Genomic DNA, 19,959 nt, shown 5'->3' with positions numbered 1-19,959 from the left:
GGGGCCGCCTGCAGCCCGAGCGCGCGGGCGCACAGCAGGAAGCCGCGGGCCGCCGGGTGTGCGCAGGCGCGCGGCGCCCCGCCTCCCCAGCGTCCGTAGGGGCGGGCGGCGCGAGCCCTCCCACTCTTCCCCCGCGCCGCCTCACGGCTGCGGCCCTCGCTTCACCCGGACGCCCGGCGTGCGCGTCCGCCCGCTCGCCCGCCCGCCCGCTCGCCCGTCCGCCCGCAGGCCCGGGGCTTCAGCCCGCTCGTCCGCCGCCGCTCTCGCCGCGGCCCCGCTCGCGTCCACGCTGCCTCCCGGACCGGCGCGGACGCGGGCCACCGCTGCCCCTCCCGCCGCCACCCCGCCCCCTCCCCGCCTGTTTCGCCCGCCTGCCGCCGCTCCGGATGAGGTGATGGCAACGGCCAACTTCGGCAAGATCCAGATCGGGATTTACGTGGAGATCAAGCGCAGCGATGGTGAGCCGCGCCTCTGGCCGCGTCGGGCCGGCTGCCCCTTTGATTGCTCTACGGGTTGTGGGGGCGGGAAGGCGGCGGCCCGGCGCTTTTGTGTGCGGCGTTGTGCGGGTGAGGCGGGCGTGGGGTCCGCCCGGGCGCCGCTGCAGTGCGGGGCCCCGGCCGCAGGGCGGGAGCCGCTCCCGGGTTCGCGGTCCTCTCCCCCCGGGGGACTCCGTTAGGGCTGCCCGTGCCTCGCGCTGCCTCGGCTCTCTGCCTTTTACCGGTCTCTGCCTCGGTGGCGTGGAGAGGGTGGTAGCATGAAGATCGGGGATTTCGGCACCGAGAGACCCGACTGGCAGCCAGAGGCCATTGGGGAGCCATCCGGTCGTTGTTAAGTGCTATCCGGTTGTCAGGCCTCTTTGCCTGTTCTCTCCCAAGCATGCTGCTTTCTTCTGCTGATCCAAGTGCAGAGAAGGCTGCACTCGGCCATGAAAAGGGGTGGGGGAGTAACGGGAAAGAAATACTCGGTACGCTTCACCAAGGTGATGCTACTGAAAGGGAAGGAGAGGATGGAGAGAGGATAGACTCAGTCCAAGGGAGACACTCCTGAGAGGGTGGGCGACCGGATGTTGATATTTTCACACCCTGGGGAGGTAAATGAGAAAAGTGTAAGGCGAGGGGAAGAGACATGTTTAATTCATTTTTTAAAAAAAGACCCATAGGCTGCTTATGGATGTTGCTGTAGGTTCCTCGTAGGGGGGAAATATTTTTATCACTTCTAAGTGTAAAGTGAAAATCATCCATATTGTAAATGAAATACTGAGTAGAAGGGGATGAATGAAATGCTAGTGTTAGGAATTGATTCTTGACTGCATCTCACTTGTACCCAATTCCTTTTACTTAATTGTGGCCTATTCACCATCCTTGACCGCAATTAATAAGGGCATGGCCCATAACACCCATTTCTTGGTTTCTACCAAATTTGATCAAGTCATATCAATATACATGAGTAGATTGGTTTTCCTGTTGTTTATGATGTGTTGGAAGACCTTATGGTTAATGATTTTTTTTTCTCTCCCTCTTTGCAGCTGAAGTAATTTGGTAACTGGCAGGATTATTTTGTGTATAATATAATATATTATAACTTGTAGAGCTTTAGAAGTTACCAAGCGGAAAAGGGGTACTTTCTTTACTTGCATTGGAGTTTGCTTTATCAATTCTCTGAAGATGACTTTCTTGTAATCATTATGCTGTCTAATGCCATTTTATTTTTTGGTGAATGTGGGTTGGCAGTATGTTAACAAATACAGGACTTACATGTTAATTTAAAACTTGAAGTATAATAAACTGTATGTTCTTTACAGTCTTAAAGATCTTAACTAAAATCGTTACAAAATAGCTCTATAGTCAAGTGATTTCATCTGAGATGCCATTTTTTTAATTATGTATTGAAGTAATTTTGGTGATTGTAGGATATAGGTTTATAATATTCTTTCAGTCTTTAATTTCAGCCTATAGCAGAAATTGTGATACACAAAAGCTTTATATTTCAAGTTGAGAGTAACCTAGACAACATTTTCAAAAGTATTTTCCTCAGGAAGTAAGTGTGTACAGTGTGTATTGTCCTAACTGATAGTGTAAATGCTTCTATAGCATGTAAATACTTACGTAAGGCCAGAGAGCCAAAGGAGGTAACTTTGTAAAAGCAACTTTTAGAATTTCTTAGTTTGGGAGACCTTACGATCTTGGGCTGGCCTTGAACTTGCTTTATAGCTGAGGACCCTGAACAGCTCCTGCCTCCTGCCAATTTGTGAGGTTTCCAGGATCAAGCATTCACTGATTGAACTACATCCTCAGCCCTGAAAATCGGGTGACTTAAAAGGAAATCACTGGGATTAAAAGTGTTCAGTTTCGTCTCTGTGAGACTCTTCCAGGAGCTCCTCCTTTTCACTTTCAAGAGGCTGCTTTTGCTTTCCTTCCTTCTATAACAGATCTGTGATAGATAAAATACTAGTGGTTATTGTAAAAAGTAAAATTAAATAAACAAACCTAGTGGTTGAATAAACACTGATATCCTGAAAACTCAAATCACAGGAGTAAATAAAGAAGGGCCACTTCAGCCTGCTGCTAACCAGGTAATAGATACTGCGCTGCATGTATGATCTTTGTCCCTGATTTTTCTATCAGTGATAGCCATATATTAAGAGATTCCAAAGGCCAAATCATGAACCAAAACGGGCCTATTTGTATCTTTGAGGATCTTGCAGAAATGCTAATCCCAATAAGTCCTCACTGATGATTAAAACCAGCTTACCAGTGGGTTTCTGAATTCCTAAGTCATGCTGTGTCATGGATGAGACAGCATATTTCCTTAAGCATTGATACTCAGAACTGGACTGCTTTATGTTTTCAAACTATATGACTAAAGTAGACATTCACTGGAGAGCAGTGGTTCTCAGCCTGTGGGGGTTACATATCAGATATTTACATTGTGACTCATAACAGTAGCAAGATTACAGTTACGAAGGAGCCATGAAGTAATTTTATAGTTGGGGGTCACCAAAACATGAAGACATATACTAAAGGGTTGTAGCCTTAGGAAGGGTGAGAACCACTGGGATAGAGAAGGCAGTGGAGGCATGTGAAGATATCCACTCTCACTCCAACCACAGCCAGGGTGTTACAGGATTAAAATGCTTAATGGCCTTAGGAATTGTTTCAATACATCTGCATAACCCCCCCCCCACACACACACACACACACACACATATACATATGTGGGTCACAGGTGAGTTCATTGCTCATTATTGGCTGTTTTGTTTTCAAACATTGTTTAGGGCTTGTGAAAAGCCTGATGATCTGAGTTCAGTCTCCAGGACATTGATGGTGGCAACAGAGGACCAACCCAACCCCTTCCAATTGTTCTTTGATCTCCACACGTGCCCATGGCATGTGGATGCACAAATGCACGCACGCACGCACTCACAGAGGGCGGGGGTGGGGGTGAGTTTGTGTGTGTGTGCATAAATGTAATTTAACAAGATTTAAAGACTTTTAGCCAGTCATCTGGAATTTTATCAGGAAGTGGAACCCCATCTATCTATGCTCATTTTGTACCATCACCTTCACCTGGGGATCTCCTTCCTCATGGCCTCTCAGGTCAGGATCCTCAGAAATGAGTTGTAATGGAGGGATCTAAGGTCAGGTTGGTTTATTGGTTGTTTGGGTTTTGTTTTGTTTCATTATGCCCTTTCCCCTCAGTATTCTGAAGTCAGATATGGCAGAAATTTGGCTCTGAGTCTAGAGATTGCTGTCAGTCGCAGGCAAACTTGTATGGAATTGGAAGGTTTCAAAAATAGACACCTCCATTTTCTTGCCTATGTCTTACTATTACTTCATTCGAGTCCATTTGGAGTTCATTGACTAAAACTTTCAGTTATACAGCTGCATAGCTAGATAGCCTTCATTGGGAAAAATACTTTTTAAAGCTGCACTATTAAAGTAAACATTGTCATATCAGTGACTGATTTCCCTAAAGGGGACTGGGCATAGCTGAGAAATGCTGAGTACCTGAAAAGCGTAGCTGAGGTGGTGTTGGTCTTTGGAGGTCTCTTAGTTGATGTGTTATCCAATGGGAATTTTAAATTTTTCAGCTAAAAAGGTCTTGGAAGATTATTTAATTCTCATTTTGTATAAATGGAAACTGAGTCACAGGTCAGCATCTCTGATGTATCTTGTCTGGGGGAAGTAAACCTGTTTTGCATAACAGAAACCTGACTGCCCAGAATCACATTGAAAAAGGAATTCTCTGTTCTTTAGATTTATACAGCTTTCTGCAGCCTGGTCAGTATGTAGAAGATTGTGTCTTGCTCATGGAAAAAGTACCACAGAGCATTGTGTAGAGCCACATCGTGTGATAAATAATAGTTATTAGAGTGTCACAAGACTTAAAACTGTGGGAGAAAAATATTCCTGTTTCTTAAATAAACGCTGAGAAAACAGTGTCTTCATTAAAGCATCTGAGAAGCAGAGGGGATGGGGATTTTAACTGCTGAGACATCTCTGCAGGCCCTGAGGTGGGGGTTTACAGGGCAGTTAGGAATGTGGAGCTTGGGGCAGATAGTCTTACCAAGATTTTAAATGACCCAATTCTTTACATGCTTTGTTTGCCATTTATTCTGCTTCATCCTTACATACCATTTAATGGGCTTCTAATGAACAGTCACACTTCAAATGATAAAAGTGGACAATATAAGTATACAGTTGTAATTATGTGACTTGTGGCAATAGGACAGAATGGGTGGTTTTGTAGATTGGTCATTTCCTCTTGCAGGTGACTAAGGCAGTAATGCTTTGGTGATGTTTTTATTAGGCATACTTGTCCGTGTGCTTCTAAATATCTAATTGGGTTCTTACATGCATAGGAAGTGAAGAGCAGGGAGGGAAGACCATGGATGCAACATTTCATGGGTGTAGACTCAGGATTTGCCAAGGTCACATGGTTCAAAGAGGACAGAGCCTGGTCAGAGGCTAACTTGTCATTACTCAGTGTAGCAAATGTCGTCATTGGCAATAGGAAGTTTATACTTTGTGAATAGTAATTTTCTCTTTTAAACACACAGACCCCTTTAACAGAATAACCTCTACTGCCACCAAAGACGCTTAGACAGTTACCAGTTTATAATACATAGTTTAAATTTGCCAAATGTGTGAAATCAGTTTCTAACATTTTGTCATTTATAAAGGCAAAGAGTTAATTATCAAAGGTTTTTTTTCTTTTTAATTTATTTATTTACGATCCAGCCATTGCTCCCCTCCCACAGTTTCTCATCCCCTCTCTCTCAGAGAAGATCCTCCCCCATCACTAGGCTTCCCCCTCTCTGGGGCCTCAAGTCTCTCAAGGGTTAGGCACATCTTCTCCCTTCTTCACAATATCCTGCTATACTCATAGATTGGTTCCTTGTCCACTTGTCATCAGGGAGGCTTCCTTCACAGGCAGAGTAAGGCATGTACAGAGGTCCACAGCCATACATTTTGGAATGCCTTCAAATAGCAGTCCCTTTTTCTTTTAGAAACTGCTTTATTGTTTTACTGGTCAGAAATGAAGAAGGAAGTATTGGCTCTGGATGATAATTACCGTTACCATATTGAATTGGAATGGTTCTATATGAATATCTTCAGTCGGTATTTAGAAAAATACTTAGTTTTAATTGGACATTTTATTTATTTACATTTCAAATGTTATCCCCTTTTCTGGTTTCCCCTCCGGAACCCCCCATCCCATCCCCCTTCCCCCTGCTTCTGTGAGGGTGCTCCCCCACTTGCCCACTCCTGCCTCCCTGCCCTGGCATTCCCCTATACTGGGGCATCGAGCCTTCACCGGACCAAGGGTCTCTCCAGCCATTGATGCCTGACAAGGCCATCCTCTGCTACACTGCAGCTGAAGCCATGGGTCCCTCCATGTGTACTCTTTGGTTGGTGGTTTAGTCCCTGGGAGCTCTGTGGGTCTGGTTGGTTGATATTGTTGTTCTTCCTATGGGGTTGCAAACTCCTTCAGCTCCTCAGTCATTTCTCAACTCCTCTGTTGGAGACCCCATGCTCAGTCCAGTAAGGGAACATCCGCCTCTATATTTGTAAGGCTCTGGCAGAGCCTCTCAGGAGACAGCTGTATCAGCTCCTGTCAGCTATCGAAGGTTTTTAAAAGTCACCTTTGCTCCCACCAGTATCATAAAAAGTATGTATCTATCGATTGATCGGTTAATCGATTGATTGTCTAACCACTCCATTCTGTGACAGATTGGGGGGAAGTTTGTATATTAACTTTCATTGTCAAGTGCATATATTTTTTAATTTTGGAGGAAACAGGAAGGAGCCAGTTAAACTGTCCTTGCTGGAACACAGAAAAGCAGACTAGTGTGGGAACCCAGAATAGATGAGACACTCAGGATGCATTCTTTGTAGTCACAGGTATCCTTGCCTTTAATACTAAACTGACCAGCTGGTTGTGGTGGCTTATAATCTCTAGAATGCATCACTCCAGAGGGAAGCTGAGGCAGGAAGATCTCTGCACGTTTGAGGCCAGTCTTGTCTGCATGGTGAAGCCCTATCAAAACACAAAACAGCAACAAAATTACGGTAATCTTTGGCCAAGCTCTGCAATTGAACTCAGCCACTTTTTGATTTCACATACTCTGCTCTGTAACCTAAAGTGACTGCTTAAGTTGTTTGCTTGTTTTGAGGTCAAAGCAAATTCTTTCCTTAAAGGATAGACATTTAAACTCTGGATAAGTACTAAGTTTTACTCCACTGATCAACTTGTGGGGAAAAATGCAGTTTTCTTTCTGTCACACTCCAGCTTTTTAAGAAAAAGCTAGGCCAGGCATGGTGGCCCACGCCTTTAATCCCAGCACTCGGGAGGCAGAGGCAGGTGGATTTCTGAGTTTGAGGCCAGCCTGGTCTACAAAGTAAGTTCCAGGACAGCCAGAGCTACACAGAGAAACCCTGTCTCGGAAAAAAAAAAAAAGAAAAGAAAAAGCTAAAGTACTGTTTCAGGTGGAACATCTCTGATATGAGAATCTGCAGTCTGAAACTCTTAATACTTGAAGTGATGTTGAAATTTGATATCTGGTCTTATATAAAGACTTACACTCAAAAGATGGGCACATTAAAGAACAGTTATGTGTGTAAGATATATATAAAACAAATGAACTTCAGGATAGGGTCTTCAGTATATCTGATGATGAGTGTGCAGATGAGCATTTCCAGTGAGACACACTAAGCCTGTTTGAGTCAAAACTGAAGAGTAGGAAAGCGGCCAGTACTCTTGTGTTCAACTTGTGACAGCTCATAACAGGCTGTGATTCAGTTCTGTGTTATGTGGTATCCTCTTCTAGCTTCCGTAGGAACCAGAGGAGTGTGGGTGCAGGGCACCTATACATGCAGGCAAAACACCCTTACCCATACCTTACACACAAAGACACATTTTAAAAAATTAAATTAAAATATCTTTATGAATAGACATTAGTGTTTTTTCATTCTAAACATTTAAGTGCTTAGGGATGCATAGATGCTGTAAATGCCATGCCACACAGATAATATATAGAACAAAATAAATGAAGTGTGTGGACAGTGAGATCTGGCCTAATGAGAACACAGAATGAAACGGTATATCTACTCACTGTTAGTTAATTTTGTTAGCTTTTTGTTGTATTAAATGTCTCTCTTAAAAGTCATACTTTTATCTGGGAATGTAGCTCATTGGTAGAGTGCAAAGCCCTGGGTTCAGTCATAGCACTGTTGACTTTTCAAAGTGAAAGTTGTATTTCCAAGGTTGAGAGCCGAGGTTCAGTTTCCCCACCGTGGAAAGTCGTGTTTCTAAATAGGACCTTTTGTAGACCTTTCTTATTTCTGATAATTTTTCCTCATTACCCATTATAATAAAACTTGCAAATTCAAACACTTACTAGAGTGAGAGGTATTTTGAAATATAGACCTTAAATGGTTGTGGCATATCAAAATAATGAAATATCTATTTCTGTTTTTTTATAACATTTCATTAAGTTATTCTATATCGTAACATTCAGATGTGTGTAGAAATTTAATGAATAGGATTTTAACAAAGAAATAAATCATTTACTGGTATGACTAGTCCTAATAGACACATGCTATTTTCTGTGTACATCTGTGCTGTTTTGAGTTAGGCTCTGCAGTTACACTTCCTGTATCCCTCATGCTATTGCTTTCCTCAAGGACCCATGTTCTGCTTCATACAGCCTGTCATTCTTGATAGCCCATGCCAGTTAGATGCATTGGCATTGTTTGCCACTAGTGATCTACTAGTCTTTATTTTCTACATTTTAACCTTTGTTCTGATTTCAAAAGGTGTAAACTGTACTCTAGTTTTAGGTTCCTGCCAGACTGTCATGGGCTCCTGACAGCTGTCTTTTCCTTTAGAGAACCTGGGTTGGAGTCCTTGTAGACACAGGCTGAGGAAGTAGGACGTGGAGGCTGGCAGAGTGTTCTGCCCACTGCTCCGTTGAGTGTGATTTGAGACTAGACTCCCTTCACAGATGTTGTGCACTGCTTCCCTTGAAGACTTTATTTACTTTAAAGCCTTTCCCTTAATTTGTAGATTTTGGCATTAGTCTTTAACATGTCATCTCTGCAAAATTATTTAGGACCAAGAAGGAATATGTCTCTGGTTACATTTAGTGAACAAAGTGTCTACCTATTTGTTAGCTTCTGTCTTTTATACTTGCTGTTTACTTCAATTTCTTTCTTGAAAAGTTGACCCAAGCAGGGGGCTCTGTTTAACATGGAGACCAGCCAGCTATAAAGTGAGACCCTGTGTCAAAGAGTTTTAAAAAGTCCCTCGTTGCTTTGCTATCTGAAGACATTTAGTATTGATGCTTTGTTAAATGTCTAATATACAGTCCTTGATTTTCACAGCTGGCTGTAAGGTAGGCTGCATCTTCTCTACTTTACAGAAAAGGACCCAAGCCTCACACAAGTTCTAGTGTGGGCTAGGATTGTGACCCATTTTCGAAAAAGTTGGATCTCCTAATGAAGGAGACCTGGCCAGACTTCATGGAGAGTAAAGTGTAAATAGTGGGGCATGATTGCCTTGAGGGCTGGAGGAGGCAGCAGTCTGGCTTATGGCACAACAGGAGAGAAGCCCCTGAGCTGGAAACACAGGGCTGTTGGTAAAGGGAATTTCAAATGTGGTGAAAGGGTGAGAGATGACAGGGAAGGGGGAGGGGTACCTAGAATACCTTGTTAAAGGTAAGGTAAGGATCTTGGAATTAGTTTCTAGGACACTTGGAAAGTCCTGTAGGACTTAATCTCCTGGAGTCAGTAATAGGAGTTAGCCAGTGATTAGTGCTAGATTAGAGACAGAACTACAGAAAAAGACAGGTGGGTTGGATAAGAAGGCCTGGGTCTAGAGGGATGAACAATGATTAAGAAGCAGATGAGATGAAAACATGGCAAGAAGAACCTTTGTTATATGGTGGTATCACTTGTGCTAATGAGTTTCACATTTGGAAACTCTGAGTGCAGCCTGTAAATATCTTTACTTCTGTTTAATCAAGCTAACCCTATTCATGAATACAAGGCAGAGTACTATAAAGCCTGGGTATGCTGTGACAACAAAGAGACTAACTCTGGCTGCTTTTTGTCATTGATATCTAAAATGAGCTTAAGATATGAGACACTTCCAATAATGTTTCCAGACAGTAAGCTTTAACAACTTGCTTTGCCTTAAGACTGAGAAGAAGACTCAGAATTCCTGGAATGGAATGGAAAGGAAGAATTCCAGCAAAAAACTTGATGTTATGTCTTTAAAAGATAAACTAATTTTTAATTTATTATATATATATATTAAGTCCTCATGTATATAATATATGAGTGTTTAGTTTGCCTGTACACTGGACGTAAGAGCCCATTGAACTACACTTACAGATTATTGTGAGCTATCATGGGTGGAATTGAACCCAGAACCTCAGCAAGAGCAGCCATCTTTCCAGCCACTAAAAGATAGAATATTTTGATCTTGCAGTGGGACTGGATGTGTGGCTCGCTCAGTTGTGTGTTTAGCACCTGTGCTTCCTGAGTGACATCCTCTGCTTCCATACGCTGGCTGCCTCTTTAACCCTTTCTCTGCTCTTATTCCGGCTTATGTTTTTTCTGTGCGGGTGTTTGCCTTCTCTCCTCTTCCTGGAGACTCTGAATACTCAGAGTTTAGAATTCTCAGTGTTTAGAATAACACTTTAATTGCTATTTAAATGATTTAGAAAGGGCTGGATGAGTAGGTAGAGCACAGAGGGTTTGGGGGCAGTGAAATATTTTGGGTAATAGCATAATAATGGACATTTCCTAAAATCTATAGAAGTTATGTCACTAGGAATAAGTCCTATAAGCTAGATAATGATGTGTGATTATAGATTAATTGTAACAGATGTACCTGATGCAGGATATTGATATCGGAGGGTATATGCGAGAGGGAGGCCTATTGGAAATCTTTGTGAACTTGCTATGGGAAAGGGACATGCAGACTTTGTCGAGGCTTCTTTTGAAATCATGGGCCAATTAATGCTAATTACAATAATTTAAAAGTGAAGATGAATTAAAGCGTGGAATTTAAGTTTGTTGCTTTTTTTTTTTTTTAATTATACAATCTCATGTGTGCTAGGCTGGCTCTGCTTGAACTCACTATGTAATGGGGATGACCTTGAGTTTGCGATCCTCCTGCCTCTCCCCTCAGTGCTGGGAACTGAACCCAAGGCTTTGTGTTGCTAGACCATTACTTGCTGAGTTTTGTACATGCTAGGCAGTTCTCTATCAACTGAGCTATACCACAGCAGATTTTGTTTTTTGTTTTTGTTTTTTTAAAATCGCACTTATTCTAACAAAGATAATTTCAAATGAGCTATGTGTTATTGTGGGAAGGATTCAGATACGTTTAACAATTGGAAGAAATAAATTCTTGACTTTAGTCTGTGGACATAGTGAATTTATAGTTCACATACTATGATGAATGCCCAGGCTTTGTGTCTTGAAGCATTTTCCTTGAGATCAGACAATACTGTATATAAACCAGTTGAACAATTAGCAGGTCTCTGCTATAAGATAGCAGAAATCTGTTAATAACATGAAATGTTTTCTGTTTAAGTTTGGTGTGCAAACAGCCTTAAAGTTGTGGACTTTTGGTTTTGAGGTTACTTTTACACATAAAGCCTGTAATATACTGTGGGGCACTAAATAGAAGTGAATATAAGGATTTACCTTTATTTAGGAAATGAGAAAACTTAGAGGCTCTTAGTGAGATAAATCTTGGAATTTAGTCACAAACAGCTTTTTGAAATACTGTTATCGGTTGTCTTAGGATTTCTGTTGCTGTGAAGAGACACCAACACCACAGCAACATATATAAAGGAAACCATTTAATTGGTCCTGTTTCAGAAAATTAGTCCATTAACATGGCCAGGAGTGTGACAGGATGCAGGCAGACATGGTGCTGGAGGAGGAGCTGAGAGTTCTACATCTTTCTCTACGAGTAGTAAGAGTGCCACACTGGCCATGACTTGAACTTCTGAGACCTCAAAACCTACCCTCTAGTGTCACACCTCTTCCAGCAAAGTCACAGCTACGCCAACAATGCCCACACCCTCTAGTACTGGTGCCACTCCTGTGGCCAAGCTTTCAGGCAGATGTCTATGGGGAACATTTCTATTCAAGCCATCACATTGGTCAAAACTTGTATTGTTTCCATAAAAAAAAGACTTGTCAAACGTCATCTATAGATTAACAGATAGATGCTTAGCAATTGGATTGTCTCTAAAGATTCTATAGTTAAATTCTTTTTCTATGCTATGTCTGTGCTAGGCATCAAAAGTCTAGTAATTAGTTATGTAATATTACCATTTTTCTTCTTAGGGTTTAGTTAGCCTTCTCCTTATAGATGTTGAAGGGGATGGAGGGGCAGGGGAGTTTCTGTTGTCCGTTTGTTTTGTTTTGTTTTTCAGTTACTCCGACTAATATTTGTTGAATGACTGTGTATCCTTTTAGTCAGTGCTTTGAATGAAGGAAAGGGCTTTGGTAAAGGTTATCCTGTCAGCAGTAACAAAATACTAAACTGATGTTGTGCTTATTTAAATGTTATCTAGCTCTGTAACTTCTTTCAGAAATGGGATGCTAATCTCTAGTCCTTTAGGCCTTCCTGCTCACAGGACTCCCAGGCGTAGACAGGCAGATAATCTGTCATATGAAAGACTCTTAATTGTCATAAATGTGCTCAATTACAGCTTGGAAAGAGTGCTGATGTTAATTGATCAGTTCAGGTCCCTGGTCCCCGTCTAATTTCCATGGTCTTCAGTTTTTTTTTTAAACCTATTGTTTTAGGATTATATGTGGATTTTTGATGCCCCCCCTTCCCAAACAGTGGGTATTTTCTATGTTCTTTAAGTTGCAATTTTATTTTGAGTGATACATTGCTCTTAACCTTACATATTCTTATGCCTTTATTAAGAGTCATTATTTAAACAAAGTAGAATTTCCCATTTTCCAGCTATTCCCCAAGTTTTTCCTTCCCAACCTTTAAGGGTGCTTTATCTATTCTTTGAGAGTTGATGTATCTCAGGTTTTGGTCCTAAATCTGAAGTATTTCTCACATTGGTCTCTCTATATGGGTAAGGTGAATTCTCTCTTCAGCCTAGGTAGGTTCTAGACACGGAATATTTGTATGTTATGTAATGGAGTACTGAACATTTCTACCTGAGTGTTTCATAAATATCTCAAATTTAGTGAGCCCAGAATGGAACCAATCCCCAAATGTAGATGTATGTCACTCATTAATTTTCTTTATTCTTTTGCCTATCTCTGAAACCTAGTTATCTTCAGTGGCTCTTTGCCCTGAACCTCATATCCTATCCTGAATTGTCGTAACTGCTCAAGTATCCCTTTACCTTCTATCTACCCTGCACTGTTACTTTGATCAGGTCTAATCTGTGTTGCAGCTACAGTTTCCTGAAGGTTTCTCCACCTTTACTTAGTTACTGTGTCTTGGTGAACCTGAGCAGTCTGATCCACCTGCTATCATTATTCTTGCCACTTTGAATCATGGGGTAACTCCTGTTTCTCTTTGTGGCATTGTTAAGTATCCCACCCTTCTTAATTCCTACTCTAGGAGGAATCCCAGCTTTATGTGCTGAGTTCCTTTTGTTGATTCTGTCAGAATGCTCATGAGAGCAGATTAAGGGTCTAATTTGGTCTGGTCTACTCTATCCCCACTGTCTTGCAAATGGCCTGTACACAAGATTGCCTATTTACTAAGTCAGTGATTAAATGAAATAACTGTACTACTCTTTCTGTCTAAATTTAGACATTCTAAAAATATGGCTTGTGTTGCTTATCTCCAGGCATAAAACATATGACATGACAAAGTAGTATGTACTATTGCTCTTAATGCATACTTCAAACTTTCTTTTTAAATGTAATTACCTATTTTGATTAGCAATATAGTCCGGTAGTTAACATTAAGAGAGCATGTGCATGTATTGAGAAGTCTCCACCCTTTGCCTACCCCCATTTGTCTTTTCAATAGACAGTGTTACCAACTTCTAGTTTAGTCCAGAGCTCTCTGTGTGTGTGTCTGTCTGTCTGTGCGTATCTATATGCAGGAGAGATATGTGTAATTATATATATCCCTACAGGATAACTGTATAAGATGATAACAATTTTGTTTTCTTTCTTTCTCCCTTTTTTTTTTTTTTTGAGACAGGGTTTCTCTGTGTAGCCCTGGCTGTCCTGGAACTCACTCTGTAGACCAGGCTGGCCTCCAACTCAGAAATCCGCCTGCCCCTGCCTCCCAAGTGCTGGGATTAAAGACATGTGCCTAGTTTCGTTTTCTGAGATGTACTCATTACTCTGCTGTGTAGCTCAGGCTGGCCTAGAACTCGTGATAGACCTTCTTCCCTCAGCTTCACCTGGCCTCCCTGTCCCCAAGCAGTTGAATACATAGTGTCATTCTTTTTCATGATTACATTTTGTTAGTAACTGAATATACCAGTGTTTTATTTACTCATCTTTTATTGATATATACACTTAAAACCTTTTTTGCAATTACTGTATGAAGGGAGTATATGCATGTGCTGTGGCATGCATGTGAAGGTCAGAAGACAAATTGGGGAATCTGGTTCTGTCCTTCCACTGTGTATGTAGGTCCTGCAGTTACAACTCAGGTTGTCAGGCTTAGAGGCAAGTGCTTTGCTTTTATCTACTTTATCCATCTTGCTGGCCTTTTTTTTTTTTAAATTAAAAAAGATTAAATCAAAAAAAGAAAAAAAGATTAAATCAGTAAGGATTAAAATCCTTGAAGTAGAATCAGTGGACAAAGAATTGTTTATTGTCAGTTTGTTGAAACTTGCTCATTTGCCTTCCAATAAAGCTAAGAATTTACCTTGCTATCTGCAAAGTGCCTGCTTTGTGAGATCCCCTCATGTGGCTTTTCCTTCTAGGCATTGTTCTTAATGCTAACTTGGACTGGAAGCAGACTTTCACTCTCCATTCGAAATACCTGCAGTTGTGTCCTAAGATACCCCCACCCCTGGCAACTTACCTAGGACTTCTGTACTCACTCTTTCTGACATAGCTAGCCTTTAGATGCTATGGGTATCAGTGTTTTTACAAGTGTTTATTGTTGTTATTTCATCCAGAGAGCCTTTTGATCCTTTTTTTCCCCTAGTCACTCCCCTCCCTCCTAGTGAAAATTGAATACCATTGATATCTGTGCATCTGTTTATGTGAGTGGTCCTTAAGAATGCCACAGACAACTATGATATCTGATACAGATTCTTCTGAGAGCCACAATTTTCACTCCCTTTACAGCATTCTCTTAATGGTGAGAAATTATGGTGTATTGAAAAGCTTTCTCTTGAGTTGGGCTACTCCCAGAATACCAGCCAGCTTACTTGATAACACTATTAGATAGCCTCAAACTTTATACGTATAAAACAGAACTCAATAATTTGACTTTAGCCTTTCTGTCCACACTTGAGCTTCCATAAGTCCACTCTTCTTTTGTGTATCTAGATATGAAGAATTTTGTATTTTACTGGAACTATTTAAGAGCTTGAAAGAATGGTTTTTGTCTTAATTTGGCCAGACCCTGAATGCAGAAATTTGAAAAAAAAAAAAATTTCTTAGCTACCCCTACCACAGGTTTCCATTGGTGATACAGCAGGGATTGTGGTGAGAAATTGCTGGGGAAGTAGTAACTATAGTGAGTGTAAGAACACTACTTAATACTCTCCATCTCATGTTAGGATGTGTTTAAGCACAAGAGAAGACCCCTCTGTGTAGCTAGGGCTTGACTGGAGTTTCCTTTGAGTAAGAATTTGAGCCAGAAAGCGTAGGTAAAATGGCTGAGAGTATTCAGCAGGACATCTGTGAAGACTGCTCTACACATTTTGAGCCACCAGCAGAATGTTTTAGCAACATTGGTGTGCAAAAATCTTTTCCTTATCAGAGGTATATCTTGGATATTTTACACTGAAGGAGGTGTCCTTTAAATCTCTTCATTGTTTAAATTTACTTAATAATAAACCTTATTTAGTTTGGAAGCTACGTAAAGTGAGTCTTCAAGCTTTTATGTATTGTGTGTATGGTCGAATATGTGCTACCTAGAGCAAGTTTGTAGGGCTCAGAGGACAATTTGTGCAGTAAGTTGTCTCTGTTCACCTTTAGGGATGTCCTGGAAGGAGAACTAAGGAATCATGCTTTCTTGTCACCATGTTAAGTGGACGTTTGGGTATTTAATAAAAAGTGGGTCCTCTCCCCCACCCCCCGGTTCAGCTGTAATCATAATCATTTTAGATATTGAACTTTTATATTTATTCCCTGTAGAGTTAAATTTTTAAATTTTTACTTACCAAACTCCAAATATACAAAACATTAGTGAACCACAGTGATTTAATACCTTTTAAAAGGCTTTACAATGAACTCTTGCAAATGATTGTTCTACTGTAGAGTGGTTCAGTTATCCCAGAACAACAGGAAACCCAAGCAGCCTTCAGCTTCCAGGTCATCCCAGAGGAACTTTTAGTCCTCTTCAAAACAGTGGACTGAAGTTGAGAAAAGACTGGAAAAAAGCAATTTGTTGTGTGTACTATGGATAAAAGTGTATCTCATTTTATAGTTACCCTTTTTTCATGAAAATCTAAGCTGTAGCATGTTTCCTTTCCCCCCTGGTATCAAATGTTAGGTTTATGTTTAAAGTCTATGAAAGACTGTTAGGTCTTTTAAGTTTGGTAATAACGGTAGCATAAAGGTGAACCAAAATAGAAAGAACTCTTTGGCAAAACCCCATTCCCTAGGGATTTATTAAATAGCAACAGTACAGATAGTTACCAGTGTCAGCTGACACGTTATTTTGCCCTTCTATAATAGTGCTTTGTTCCAGCAGAGCTGTTGATGGGGTATTGCTTATAGTAGTCCTGATTAAGGGCTTTATCCATCACTGCTTAGATTAGTTAACAAAACCTGGATATCAGTTTGTGAGTCTGACTTATGCTGGACCTGCCTACTCACCAGTGCCTATATAATCTGAAAATTTAGCTGATTACTTTCGGGCCTTTTACTTACTAGGAATAAGTCTGTATTTTTGTTGTTAAGCATAAACAGCTGTTAGGCAGTTAATAGCAAAAGATGCAATCCATTGCTATTACTATGTACTTAACAGTGTCTTTAATTTTTCTAAATGATGGTTTTCATAGCATCCTTGATGTTTAGTCTTTCTGCTCTAAGATAATGTTAATATCTAGTAATCTTTTTTTCCCAACATTCTGACACTATATAGTTAATGAGAGTAGATCATTCTATTGAAATGTATTAGCAACAGGTTATCTTTAAGTTCCTGAAGGAGCATGCCTTTTAGGAGCCTTTGAATAAAGGAATATTATCTCTTAACAACCCCCCCCCCAAATCTTAATTAATATAAAATATTTTGCTATGACTGGAAAAATGCACGCAGGTATTTCAATTTATATTCCACACTGGCAGTTGGTTCTTGTAACTAAATATAAAATTGATTAGAATCAATATCACATGTAATATAAGAAGCCAGACAGGATAGTAAGTACTTTCACCTAAAACTCAGGAGGCTATGGCAGGAAGATTTCATGCTCAAGCAATCTTGATTATGCAGCAAACAACAAACAAACAAACAAACAGTAAGAGAAGGGAACAGGGAGAGGAAGGAAGAGACAGATGAAGACAGCGTTTAGCCAGTCACGAGATTCACGTGGCAAAGTGTTGATCAGGACGCTAACTGGCAGGGAAGGACTTTGAAGGCTGTCCTTTCAGATACCTATGTACCAACTGCTTTAGTAACATTCCCCCTGGGAACACCTGAGTATGTAACTGTAAAAATAAAGTTTCCTAATAAAAGCCACTTTGTTGTTCTGAGAATGAATATTTATGTATGCTTTTCTTTCCTGCCTGAGACACAGGCTATAAGATAACTAAGTTTTATTAGCTTAATTTTAAAAGTCCATGCAACAAAACAACAAAGTTGCAAGTAATATAGTCATATTGTTATTGAAAATTTGAGGAGATTGTGAAGGTTTTATTAATAAATAAACTAGAAAAGTTAATGTGTGTGTGTGTGTGTTGCATGTGTGGAGGTCAGGACAACTAGTCGTTGATTCCATTGTGTGGTTCCTGGGGTTAGAACTCTGGTCATCTCCATATCTAGCCTTGTCCAAGAATCTTAATTTAAATTTATTGGAACACAAGGTATATTTTTTATATTTTTTATTATATGGTTGTATATATGTGAATCACTGTGATTTGTGTTTTAAAAGTATGTATATGATTTTAAATCATTTAAAAATACAAATCATCAATTTTTGTCTTTTAAAATTTATCATACCTCAAGTACAACTGCTAGAGTTTTACCAACTCCAGAGGGTTTGGAAATCACCATTATAAACATTTTTTATAATTTATTTTATTTTACTAATCATTTGTTAACTTTTACGTTTTGAGTGTATATGTATAATTTTTATCTTATTTAGATACTAAGGTGTTAATAAATGAGACAAGAGAAAAGTTTATAGAAACATTTTAAGAATTCCTTATGAAATAGTGTTACTTTTGGGGAAGACTTGCCATCTATATTTTCAAGTATAATTTGAATAATCACACACGAAAACATTGTAATTCTAGGTACATAGTAAACAGCTTCTTAAGAGCTGCTGGAATCGCAAACAATATTTTTAATGTTTGTCCTTTTTAAAATAAAACACACATACCTGCTATACGTTAAATATTCTGCTTTTTGAGTGCTTGTCATGCAGTTTTGTCAGTACTCTTGATTGATTTATTTTGGCTCTTGCCTCCTGCATTTGCAACCAGATTATCCTTTCTATGCTAGACAAGGTTTGTGCTAGCCTAACTGGTTGCTGGCATTTCTTAGCTCACAGCTGCTGTGGATTCAGCTGTACACTAGGGAACAAATCATAGGGTCCTGTTCTCAGAGCCCAGAATGCAGTTGTCAACATCTGAAACCTAGTTTTGACAGTTCGGTAATTATGTGAACTTTACAGATTAAAGATCACAGTACCGTAGGCTTGAAGGAGTCATATTGATTTTTAAGTAATTAGAACATTACTGTAGAGATATTTAAGTAGAGTGACTATAAAATGACATTGAAATATAGGTTATAATTTCAAAATACCAGTCATATTTTTATAAATTATCTTGATATTTAAACTTGTGGGATTTACTTTTCCACTAGGTTCAGTCATGAAGTTGCCTTCCTTCCTTCCTTTCTTTTATCTGATAACTTAATTTTGGGTTAAGGAGATGGCTGAATTGGTGCAAGCACAGAGACCTGAGTTCTAGCCCTAGAACACATGTAAAACATAAAAGTTGGGCATTGTGGACTTGTAATCTTAGTACTGGGCAGGCTAGAGCCTACCTGGCCTGTAATCTACCCTACTTAGTGAGTTTCAGGCAACTGAGAGACCCTGTATCAAAAGAAGGGTATTTCCTGAGAGATGACACTAGTGGTTAGCCTCTGGCATTTATATATATATATGTGCGTAGGCACACACACACACATACACAGTTGCAGTAAATCTCCAACTCAATATGCTCTGGCAATGAAAACACAACTCAATTAATATGAATACATGCTGTGTGCCTAGATTGGGCAGACCTACAACTACACTACCATCTTCCCCATCTGTGAGACCCCTTAGAACTTGAGGTTTCTCCAGGCCATGTGCTTCTGCTCGGCTCCTCCTCCTCGTCCTCGTCCTCTCCCTTTTCCATTTTCTCTTTTTCTCTCTCCACCTTCTGTTCCACTTTCCCTTTATCTGTCCAATCATCAGTTCTCCTTTATTTTACAAATTAAGGTGGAAAGCAGGTTTACAGGAAATCACCTGTGTGCTGACTCATTCCTTGTTTGCAGCCACTCACAGGAGAAAGGAATTAACATCAAATATAATTAGCCCTAGGGCTATCAGCAACTACACACACTCCTTGAATTTTGACTCTGTTATATTTCATCTGAGAATGAGTAGTTTAATATATGTGAAAGTGTTATTGGTTCTTTCTCAGTAGAAACATATGAGTCTGTTTCTGGGCAGTGCATAAGCATGATCCATTGGAGGCCAGTGAGCTATTCCTCAAAAGTGATATATGTGAAAATGCTGATGGGGAAACTGTACAGTTATTTAAAAGGGAAGAAAATTTTGTGTATTAATCATCAACCCAAATTCCGACTAGCTTCAGCAGTGTAGGTGATGCAGTGAGTCAGTCTCTTGTGTATAAACAATACTGTCGTCATGCTTGGTCAGTGAATATCTTAGGGTTACTATTGCTGTGATGACACACACCATGACCAAAAGCAAGTTAGGGAGGAAAGGATTTATTTGGCTTCTACCACAACATTGTAGTCTGTCACTGAAGGAAGTCAGGACAGGAACTCAAACAGGGCAGGAGCCTGGAGGCAGGAGCTGGT

At 40.3% G+C, this 19,959-nt stretch overlaps 1 protein-coding gene across 4 annotated transcripts in view; it reads left to right on the top strand.

The window, feature by feature from the left end:
- Positions 1 to 348: 348 nt before the first annotated feature.
- The window catches only part of Kif2a (kinesin family member 2A), a 61,879-nt gene continuing 42,268 nt past the window's right edge, over positions 349 to 19,959 (top strand). For all 4 annotated transcript variants that reach the window (XM_021180273.2, XM_029468318.1, XM_021180272.2 and 1 more), the window contains exon 1: positions 349 to 458. In XM_021180273.2, coding sequence (XP_021035932.1) covers positions 395 to 458 — 64 coding nt within the window. In that variant the 5' untranslated portion in view covers positions 349 to 394. The remainder of the gene's footprint in view (positions 459 to 19,959) is intronic.

The sequence above is a fragment of the Mus caroli genome, chromosome 13 (genome assembly GCF_900094665.2).
Source record: "Mus caroli chromosome 13, CAROLI_EIJ_v1.1, whole genome shotgun sequence".
Taxonomy (NCBI): domain Eukaryota; kingdom Metazoa; phylum Chordata; class Mammalia; order Rodentia; family Muridae; genus Mus; species Mus caroli.
The sequence above is the reverse complement of the archived record's forward strand: the minus strand, read 5'-3'. Positions and strand labels throughout refer to the sequence as shown.